The sequence below is a fragment of the Haliotis cracherodii genome, unplaced genomic scaffold (genome assembly GCF_022045235.1).
Source record: "Haliotis cracherodii isolate W230 unplaced genomic scaffold, xgHalCrac1.p SCAF_1, whole genome shotgun sequence".
NCBI classification, from domain to species: Eukaryota; Metazoa; Mollusca; class Gastropoda; order Lepetellida; family Haliotidae; genus Haliotis; species Haliotis cracherodii.
In genome coordinates, this window is record NW_027266264.1 from 41986532 (window position 1) to 41998637 (window position 12106).

The window sequence follows — 12106 nt, forward strand, 5'->3', positions numbered from 1 at the left end:
TTTTGGAAAACTGAGGTGCAGGCCAGACACCGGAACGAACCAATCCGGGGCGCTGCGTGACAAACCAACAAGGAAGCAGGGTGCCAGTGCCTCTCCTATAAAACAAGAACGAAGCCACACACACACACACACACACACACACACTGCATACTATCAAACCAACCATGCTACCTCGATACAGTTGTATGAAGTGCCAGACCGACAGTCACAGTTACCTGCTCTGCCCTGAAGTGACATGTATCGAGTGCTACCGTCCATATGTCTGTCCGAAGATAAGCAGTCAAGATAAGCAGAAGACTCCCCAGGGCCCACGTTACAACTGTCAAGTTGTGGGTCATTTCTCTGCAGATTGCCCAGAACCCAGTCGAAAGAAGACTCCCCAGGGCCCCTGTTACAACTGCCAAGTCGTAGGTCATTTCTCTGCAGATTGCCCAGAACCCAGTGGAAAGAAAACGTCAGCAGCACCGTCCACGTCGACACCAGTGACACAAGTGACACAAGTGCTTCATCTCATAGAAGCCATGCATGTCGATGTTCTCAATCTAAAAGAATACATCACAAAACTCCATGCGGGCATCACAACACGTCTAGGGAAAAGAAAACGGGACAGAAGCCCCTCAAGAAAACACTCCTCAAAGCACGGACGACGCCTTCAGTCCGAGGATGAGATGGAGGTCAAGTATGAAGAAGATAGATCATCTGAGCAAAGTGACTAACGCATGGGACATGCTGCTCCACTGTTTTTTCCAGTTTCCAATCGTTTCCAGTTTTTCCAGTGTTCCAGTGTTCCCACCGTTTCCAGTTTCCAGTTTGTTTTCCAACGGCCCTTTTCAGGGCCACCCATCTCTCCCGAAAGAACGCTTTTCATCCTCATGCTTTGACGACCCTCAAACCCAAACAAAGAACCCGCCTCCTCCTTCTCCTCCCCTCCGCCGCTGCCCTCTCCTTCCCCCCTCCGCCGCCCTCCCCTTGGAGACGATGGCTTGCGGTATATACAGTTTTACTTTACACATGTAGATATATACATACAAAAGACACTTTGTACCAGGTCAGCACATAGTGGTTGTGGTTGTTGTCTTGGTGCCCCGGAGCACCCAGCCTAACCCTAGCTAGGCTAAGGGTAAGACCTTTCTTTCTCCTTCTCTCAATCTCTCTGGACCAAGGCTTATATAGCCAAGGTCACCTGACATTTAGTTAGTAATAAATATAAATGTAAACAGTAAATCATCAGTGACATACTTGCACATCCTGTTCAGGATGGCAGACGGTCGATGTACACAAAAAAGGGGATTAACAAATAGGATTAGCATCTTATAAATAACAGCAATTAAGTGTTTCAAGGCATAAAGATGTCATGGCTCCAGGGTAATGAGCCTTTGCAATTAAATTTTCTTCAGACAATGGGTGTCGTAAATCAGTCGCTATGATAGTACATCAGATTTAAAGAAAACAAGGGGCTCAAAGTGAAGCCCTTTTCCCTTTACATGCTCAACATAGTCTCTATCAGAAGTGTTCGGCATGTGTTGGGTCCGACTTGACCCGGGCTGTCAAAATCTACTTTAAACACACAGATGTATCATCAAATGTGTTTATATCTATAGATTGGTGTTATATCTACCTATACACCACTTTATAATGTCACAGTATATCAAATTTAAAGAAAACTGGGCCGTTAAAGTCAAGCACTTCTGATAGAAACTATGTTGAGAATGTAGAGGGAAAAGGGCTTCAACTTCAGCCCCTAGTTTTCTTTAAGGACAGCGATCTGAGACACTATAAAGTGGTATATAGGTAGATATAATACTAATCTATAGATGTGAATCCATTTGATGATACATCTGTGAGGTTTAAGTTGATTTTGAAAGCCCGGGCCAAGTCGGACCGAACTCTTCTGACATAGATTTTCTTAAGAAAATTCAGTAAAAATGCTTGACTTTAAGGGACCAGTTTGATTTAAATGCGATACACTCTGCCATCATAAAGTGGTGTATAGGTAGATTTAACACTAATCTATAGATGTAAACACATTTGAAGATACATCTGTGTGTTTAAAGTCGAATTTGACCGCCCGGGCCAAGTCTCTGAGGCTGACTGTGATCTCAAGTCGACTCCTCCCTTCACCGCCCAATGCGCCGCAAAGCTGACAAGAGCCCTCTTCCAGACTCTCAGCCCTGAGGAAGCTGCCCTAGCCAACAGGCTACTCGATGGGCAGCTCCACTAGACGGCAGCAGACGCCAAATTGCCACACACGCTCGCCCGCCTACGCCGTGCCTTAACACGCTCCATCCCCTCCCCTCCCCTCCAACCCAAGCCCAACTTTTTCCATATTTAACTAATGTTATATTTGGGATAACACTTTCTTAGTAAAGTACAGATTCTAGTACTAGAATCTGTACTTTACTAAGAAAGTGTTATCCCAAATATAACATTAGTTACATTTGACCACTTTCTAAATGGCATTGTGTCTTCATATTTTTCCATATTATTGTTTATTCTCTTATCCCCACCAAGCCAAACCCCCGCCCCCCTTAGCTTCTTAGATTAGGTTTTTAGAATTTTTGGGGGTTGTACTTCTTTATTTTATTCATTATGCTCTTTTTCCCCAATAGTATAAGTGCAACCCTGGGTGCGAGATACGCTAAAGTGTTATCATTACACACGGAAAGCGCACGTTAAATCTCCAATAAACCAACCAACCAACCTTCTCATCAAAGAAAAGACACAGTCAAGACACTGACTTTTCGGTATGGACTCTCGGTATGTAGCTATAATTATCAGTTTATTACATTGCTGAAGATGCATTTTGATTCAAACTCAATTAAATGAGCAAAACTATACGTTTCTGGACAACTGAGATATGCCTAGATATGCCCGTTTCGTTCGATTATTCCTCAATCCATTTTTAGTATTACCCGCTGGACCGACTTATAAGGCAATCCCATCCGTTTTGCAAACTTTCTCCGCTATCAGACTGCCTCCATAGCCTTTTTTATAGAGTGTCTGCCCGGAGAGCTGAATTTAAAAAATTCGATCCCTGGCCACATCATACCAAAAGAAGTTAAATTATAGTACTTTTTGTTTCCCCTCCTTGTGCTTGGCATTAAGGGGATAAAACAAGGACTGACTCAGAGTCAGTATAGAGTGACTGAGTTTGGCAGCCATTTTAAAAATTTGACATCTCATTTCAGTGGACTAGGACCATAAAACCAACACCAGTCAGGCACCAGTCAGAACTAGTAAAAGAATACACAACCCGTAAAGATCAGGGTTAGAATAGGTCATAAGAGCCTAATGGGATCGGATGATCAGACTCGGTGACTTGGTTGATGCATATCATCATATTCCAATTGCGTCGATTGATGCTCATGTCAATCACTGGATTGTCTGGTCTAGATTTGAATATTTACAGACTGCCGCCATCTATCTGGACTATTGATCTGTGCGGCGTTAAACAACAAACAAACAAAAGAATACACACGCACACGCCTACATGTCGCAAAATAAGTGCAGTAATCTTGGATGCAACGTTATTACCCATTTCACATCACCTCATCCCCACCTGATCCTGTCTTTTGGTAATGGTGTAGATGATTTCTCTGCCAACCGTTGTACTGGTCCATATTTTTCTCTTGTACCTGTCTTCAAGCTGCAGTATCGGTTCTGCTCTTCATGATGACTCTCATTTATCCCACCTTTCAAAAGACCAAACGAGTCTCAAACTCATTCAAAATCCTAGACATCCACTTCAGTAGGGCACTATCATTTGCAAGAAGTCCAATTGTTCCACCATGTGTCTGCATATCTCTGTTGGTTTGCTCATGAACCTTCTCATGTGACAAACATGAAAAGGCTTTAGCTGTCTGCTGTGTCACAAATGTCTACCAACTTCTTTTTCACAATTGGATGATGACAATCTAGATCCTGTATTGTCCTCATGAATTCTGGCATCCATTGTAAAAAATAAACATGGATATATCTGGTTTAATGCATCAACCTACATACTAAAATTGGTTTCCCTGATACTTCACATTAACAGGAAAAGTAGACTCTCTTGCATGCTGGTTGTGTACCAGTAATCAAAATGTACCAATTTATTTTTTCCTTGTTGCTAAGACTCAGTCTGTAACATAATTCTTCCATGCTTGTTTCACATGCGATCCACAAAGGTATGATTCTGCCCTCCAGGGAGAAGCTACTTCAGCTCTGACAGCATCAACTGAACCATTTCCTTCCAATCATTTGCCAATTAGTTTTAATGTCTCAATGTGGAGACCAATCATAAAGATCACTTGGTCTTCTCCCAACAGGTCAGGTAACATCCACTACAGCTGCTTTTTAATAATGATAACTGGTTTCCCGAATGTCAAGTCTTTAGATTGCCTTTTCACCCTTTTCTTTACTTAAAGGCAACAGAATCTCTGCACTGGTACACATAATAAAAACATGTCATTTTTATTAGTTTCAATGAAATCAGTTCATGGACTATTAAGTCTCTGGATTTTCTGGGCCATCCATCACAAGTTTGGTTTGTTAGAGGCTGCACGGCAGGTGTACTGATGTCTGGCATCAGGCAATAAATATGTACTTTACTTTTATGCAAATTGTGTGAATGGCAGTTGATACTGACAATGCAGGACATGCTTACCCCTTTTGCGAACACCTGGTGTCATCACTGTGGTCCATTTGTATAATTTTATCAGGTGTTTTGCCCTTTACGCCATAATAGAACCTGTTTCGGAGGATAATGGAGGCTGGTTGTTCTGCATTGATGTTTCATATTTGTTTAAGATATCCACTAGTATGACACACCATGGCAAGAGACTGAACCTTTAAATAAAGGGAGCAGTGTTGAAGAAAACTTCGGCATCATTGGCTTTGTTTGTTTAGAGACATGGTGTGCTAACCACAGTAACTTCTCATCTGATATACAATTGTTTCCATATTGTTCACCCATGTAAATATTCTTCTTTCGAATTAATTTCATTGTTCATGTTCTGAATACTGACAGTTATATGAACATCTGCTTTTCTGGAAGGTATGATTGGCAGATGTGTGTACCACACTGGCAAAAGAACAGTGAGTTTCATTGATCCCTTCAGAACCTGTCTCTGTTCTTCATGGTACTCAGTGTGATCATGATTATATAGAATGATTGATGATCTTGTTCCATGAAAGGGTCATTTGAGATTCTTGGTGATGGATTATGATCAGTGTTGCTGAATATATAGTTGGGTTAAGAATAGTAAGAATAAAATTGTGATAGTATAAAAACACACAGAAATCAAGTTAAAAAAATAACATGTTTTAGATCTCGCCAATCTCACCAAAATATATACTAGTATTATGCTAGCAAATCCTAACTTTTCGCTTCCTTGTTACTGTTAAATGTAAGGGACCAACCATTTGATAATCTGGAATTTTGTATCAAGATTAGATATTTTTTCAGCTACATCTACAAAACCAGATATGTTTTCATATAAAACTCTGAACCTGATTTTTATATAAAAAAACAACCTTGCAACAATGTAGTTTTTGTGACAGGCAATTTCTTTATTTTTTTCAACAGTCTGAAGCACGCTTGAATTATTTTTTCACAAATTTTCAGGGACAATTTATTTTTTTCCAACCCCCAAACGATGGTGATGCTGATAAGAACTGAAAAATTAACTTAAGGAATGCCTTTGCCTGTTGGCTACTTTGCAGAAATGATTCATCTCAACAATTCTCTGTCGTTATAATATAAATTGAGCTCAATGACTTATGACAAAAGAATTTTGTCTCAACTTATACTTGTTGTGTTTTATTACATTGTGAAGTAAAAAAAACAATCCCAATGCAAATGTAACTTTGTAAAACATACATGACACATGTTGAAGAATTTCATTAAATTTTCATCAATTTCAGAAGGATTTAGTCGCATATAACTTCAAAACCTCAGCTTGGGTCTATATCTGAACTTAGGCTGAATGTGCTACTCTATGTCTAAGCCATCTCTCATGTTGGTATCCCGTTTTGCACAATTATGGTCTTTGGGGGCTCAAATATGTCTCACTTTGGAATGTATTCTTACAGCACACTATTACTGTCAATTCAAGAAATAGATATTTTGAACAAAACAATATAAGTAAATGATTCTCTTCTATTTATTAAATCTATCATTTCTTACACATGAATAGTGTATTGTGGACTTGTGCATAATTAACATGTTACAGCTGTATTGCATTGAGCCATGGATAATGCAATACACTGACAGAACAGAACACCCCAGGTGGAAGCCTTCAATGACTGTTAGTGGAATCTGTGCAAGAATGTCTCACTCTGTCTCACACATGGCATCGTCCAGGTAGGCTACATATTTGGTGTGGTATTCCGAGTGGCCTCGAGCGACTGCACCCACGCCTTAACTTGTTCAGTTTTGAATTTTCCTGGAAATACAAACACAAATATAGATCTATGAGGAAAATACAGTCAAGTCTTGTTAATCCAACACTCGGCTTTATCCGATACTAATGATGGGAACACTCCGACTCTAACACAGCTAATTTGCACCAAGTTACCGAAATCACTCATTAATCAGTCTTGTTTATCAGACACAGTGATCAGCGTACTCCATGGTCATACTCCCGCGAGTACACAGCCCCTTGTTTTGATGCGATGAGTCGGCTGGTTGCTGCATATTACAATGGCTGCAGAGATAAACTTGCTTAACAATAAACAATTAATGCTTTAAAGAAACAAAACAGGATTAATCACATGTTTAGATTACCTGTATCTCATTAAAATCAGATACAAGTTCTCGCTACCACAGAGGACATCCCATTACAGGTCACGTCAGAACAACCTTTCATGAACTATGTTTGTTTGTTTGTTTGTTTGTTGTTTAACACCGCACTCAGCAGTATTCCAGTTATATGACGGCGGTCTGTAAATAATCGAGTCTCGACCAGACAATCCAGTGATTGATATCATGAGCATCAATCCACGCAATTGGGATCGATGACATGCATCAACCAAGTCAGCCAGCCTGACCACCCGATCCCGTTAGTCACCTCTTACGACAAGCATAGTCGCCTTTTACGGCAAACATGAGTTGGTGAAGACCTATTCTACCCCGGATCTTCTCGGGTCTTACGAACTATGACCGACCAATGAAATGACTAACAGGAAGTCGTCATTAGCCACTAAGAAAGCAGATTTCTTTATCTTTGCAGTACCAGTTTCAAACTGGAGATTTCCATTCCAGACTATGCTTTTTAAAATATTTTGAATCAGTCATACAGTCCGTAACAGTTGTTTTGTGTTAAGCTTTAGAGGTTGCATGATTAGAAAACATATTCCGCTAACAATGAAACATAACAATGTGATTATTTTTCTTTTTATTACAATGTGTTTGTATTGTTATCTATTGTGTAGTTGTTCGATTTTCAATCACAAATGTTGAAACTACTTAATTTTGTTTATCCGACATACTCGGACATAATCATATGCTACCAACTGCATTGTATGTCGGATTAATGGGACTTGACTATAGTTTGAATGAATTTGGTTTAATGCTGCTTTGAATTACTTTCAGATAGGATATTCATCTAAGGCATATAATTTGCTATATCTAAATATAAACTATTGATTTTATCCACACCCCAACCCGAACCTTTATTAGTCCAGCTTCTAAAGATTCTTGTATTTTAACTCATTATTATCAACAACAGTGGGTTTAATTTTTTCAACTGATTTATTATTATCTAGTAAAGCGATCAATTCAGCTTTTCTCATTCGGGAATAACCTCTCAGCCCACTGTTTTTTGCTTGAGCTTTGAGTTCTCTAACAGTCTGGGGTTTGTTGTATTCCAAACCGAGTAAATCAATCAATTCAGCTTTTCTCATTCGAGAATATCCATGTAGACCACATTGTTTTGCCAAAGCCTTCAACTCTCTCACAAAAACCATTGTGGTTTAATGGTTTATGCAAAATGAGTCAAATCTCTAAATGGTACGTATTCTCCCCAACCTATTCCTCTCATTGATGTAATCTCTCTTCCTAGCGTAAATAATCTGGTTGCTGACCCTATCAGCACCGTGTTTCTTACATAAACAATAAAGAACTTTGACCCCTATCCCACGTACAGAACAAACGTAATTTATGTTTCCCTGTCTGATGTAATAAGAGTGGATACCACAGTAAATACCCACACAACGTCGGTTGCATTGAATCGGCTTCCCCATGAGTGTAAATCTGCACAGATTCATGGTTATACATCTATCATATAGCATTTGTCTAAATGCAAATCACATCTCCACTGGTGAGTCATAGTTGTCATAGCTCTTTATAGATTAGTTGACACGTAATAGATCATAGCTTATGTGTAGCTAAAAATAGACAACAGTCAACCAGACATAACTTAACAGCCAGTCAGCGCTATTTATAGATTAACAGTCAGGATGACATGGTTCATAAGACTCACTCTGACTAGGTCATGGTTTATGCGTAGTTATTGTATAACTGAAAATTACAATGACTGTCAATCCCAAAGCTATAAATGCTATCTCTCTGTTTTTTTTGTTCCTCTGATGTTGTATAAAACTAACTTTTTGTTGGTCTCTGTATTGGGTCAAGTTTTTTTCCATAAACGTGGAAGTATTCGTGCATGGCAGATTCAATATCCTTAAACATTTCAATTGAATGTCCTTGCTTACGCAGTTCTTCATTAATAAAATCTAATCTTAATATCCTCTGTCTGGTCCATTGTGACTGGGCTGCTTCGAGTTGTTCTAATGCTTTATTATGTCGTTTACGCTCCTCTTCTTTAGCGTTTGATTCCCTCAGAGTAGAAAATAAATAATTACTCCCCTAAAAAGCTAGAGCATTAACAATAGCCCCACCAACCATCATCACAATTGTTGCCATATTTATATGAATATAAAATATTCAAATGTTTAATTACTTCATTATGTCTTCCTGGATAAGCCCTTGTTTGATGAGCATATCTTTTGTAGCCATTGCTATTCCAATATCAAGAATGATCATACTGATATCATAACCATTAAAATCTAGCTTGGGTGGTGTGGCTTTAGTAATCATTTTAGCTAGACGGGCATAACCAATGGCCAAGCCACTGACCACCGCTGAATGATATGTTGCGTTTACCAACATTTTACCGTCTGTAACTGGAGTAGTCATGCTTTTTATAGCATTATATGGGGGCTAACCTCTAATTGAACTTCTTGTTGTGTAATCGGGGGTGACGTTTTCTCTTCTCCGGTCTTATAAAACAACCATACCACCGCTATAGCAACAACTCCTAGTGCATAGGGAGCCCAAGTTTTAATCGGACGACTGTGTCCAATATTTGAATTATGCATTAGTTTCGCCTTCCTCGCTAACGCACCCTTTTTACCAACGGCAATTTTTCTGGGGTTCTTAGTAACTCTGGCTTGTGATTTCGTAATTGCTGGTATTTCCTCATTCATTTGTTGTGATTGTGTTTCCACAATCTGTTGTGATTGTGCAATCGCTGGTATTTCCTTGTTCACTTGTTGTGATTGTGTCTCCACAATCTGTGGTGTCACTTGAGTCTCCATTATTATTAAGTTGACAATACCTAGCCATTATTAAAGCTGTGGTGAGTGGAGCAAAGAACATTCCATATCTTTGATAAAACTCACAGCTTACTGCGCTTATAGTGTGTTCGATGAATGGGTCTTTCTCGAGAGATTCGCATAAATACATGCTAGCTACGACTGTGTATAGTTGTTACATAGCCGACCCTATTGTTTTAGTCATGGTAGCTCCCAGTCTAGACTTGTAACACGCGTATGTTTTTTTAATTTCTTCGTCGGTCAGGTTATCAATTTTTTCAGTTGTATAATTTTCCCCAAAATATTGGGAACATTTTCCACCAGCTACCAAAGCCGCGAGTCTTTCTCTATGTTTATCTAAAGATTTATCTACATGTTGATCTGCATTTTGATCAGGTTCTTAAATAAATAATAAACTGTTACGAAAGAATGAGGATTTCAAGCCACATTATTACATATAAACCGAAAGCATAATAAATGTGAAAGCATATCTTTCTTTTTGGTTAGTTCTTTACTCACACTGCAGTCGTCTATTATGAAAAGGGTTGATTCTCCTTTGTATTTTTCATGACATACTCGTAAACAGTCTTGTAAACGATCGCCTGGATCAACTTTGTACACCCCATCGTCATTCATTACCCAATCTCTCGATAGGTATGTTTTATTATCGCTTATAGTCGGGCACAGAATAATAATATGGTCGAAAACGTCCCGATAATGACTTTCTAAAATATCTAGAATTAAAGCTGTTTTTCCACAACCCGTTTGCCCGCAGATTATAGCACAGTGCGGTTCTTTAGGTAAAAGATTGTTAATAGATCGCTTGCACAAATCTTCCATTCTGTATATTAAGTTGCGCATCACGTACAAATATATGTTTAATTTACCAGCCGATTCCTGGACCTTCGTTATCTGTATAGTAACACCCTCGCTAGCATTTTCTATTCTCCGCCCACTACCGTGTAGTTGGTCATCGTCCGTGGTTCGCATGCCAAGCCATAGCGCATACTTCGTGGTGAGGTATTCACCCATCGATGCATCCCCGAGAGACAGATCTTTCACGACTGCGTTAACTTCTGGGCTTCGTTTTATAGAAGGGAGTTTTTTAATCTCATCCCATTGTTGATACGCTAGCATTCCTTGACTATATAGTTGATTAGGCACGCCTTCGATAGTCAATTCTACTTTTGTAATCTTGGGATTGTAGAACGCCTCGGTATTTCTTTTAAATAAATCGGAGGGGTCCACGAACAACATTAAAATACCCTTCAACGATCTCGTGGAGACGTTTAGATTGATATTCCGCGTCGTATCTTTTTTGCTCCTTATGATCTTTCGGTGTCGAAGTACACGATCGTACAAAATAGCTAAACTTCCGGTATACTGGTTACGAATTTGTCTGGCTAATTCGGGATCTGTTATCATATTATACTCCTGTGAGATATTGTCAATGGAATAGCTAGCATCTTCAGTAGCTCTGATTACTCTACCATAGTCATTAAAAGTGAGTTTGTATTCTAACCTATCACCTAGGGATGCTTGATAAAAGGGCATGTGACTATCTAGTAATTCAAAATCTAGCGGAATATAGAATCAGTTACCTAATGCGATGGCAACAGCGAGATCTTTTACAACGGTATTATCACCATTATCAGCACCCACACGCAGTTTCAATGTGTTCCGATTACAAATACCTTGGTACTGTAAGTTTTCCCGCTCCTTATCCGTTCTCATGAGATCCATGTAACAGAAATCAAACAATAGTTATCATTGTGAATAATTCTAAGAATACCACCTCCATCACATCAGTGCCATAAATTCTTGTTTATGCTGAGAACCACACTATAAATTTTTTATAAATTTTCAACAGACGTCCACCACACTGCCAACATATCCATAGTTGTGAGGGAAACCCTATCCCTTGCCAGGGGCGCCACCACGCATGCGCAAGGCGGGAATCTAGTCACTTCTTTCAACCCATTACTCTCATCAACTAGATGCAGATATTTGGGGAGGTGGGAGGGATTAATTCCTGATGTGATAGAGGTGGTATTCTTAGAATTATTCACAATGATAACTATTGTTTGATAATTCTTGTGAATACCTCACCTCTATCACCTGTGCCAGGTGATGAAGTATCGGTGTCCAAGCAGAAAACCATCCAGTAAGGGACTTGGTAATGGCTGAGAGGAGTTTCCTTCTCAGGGGAACATTCAATTACTGACTCCAAAGAACCTTCAGACGAGTCCAACTGGAATCCAAATGATCTGTGCACAGGAGAATCGCTCATGAATAGATATGACTTGGAGCACTTGAACAGCACTTGCAATGACTGAGGTGACAACTGCTGGAACGGCATCTGCGCTGGCAGGAAGCCGAATAGAGCTGTTGGCAGAACAAATCCTGGAGGCGCGACAGACACAGGCGCCTGAAAGTGGGTCAGACAAGAGGAAAATCATGCATATGGTGATACAAGCACCAAAATTGGCATGGTGACTCCCAAGGGTATACGTAACAAATCTGTCTGATT

At 39.6% G+C, this 12106-nt stretch overlaps 1 protein-coding gene across 3 annotated transcripts in view; it reads right to left on the reverse strand.

Moving 5' to 3' along the window:
• Positions 1-6125: 6125 nt before the first annotated feature.
• The window catches only part of LOC139478087 (5'-deoxynucleotidase HDDC2-like), an 87522-nt gene continuing 81541 nt past the window's right edge, over positions 6126-12106 (reverse strand). For all 3 annotated transcript variants that reach the window (XM_071260415.1, XM_071260420.1, XM_071260413.1), the window contains one exon: positions 6126-6425. In XM_071260415.1, the coding sequence (XP_071116516.1) occupies positions 6349-6425 (77 nt within the window). In that variant the 3' untranslated portion in view covers positions 6126-6348. The remainder of the gene's footprint in view (positions 6426-12106) is intronic.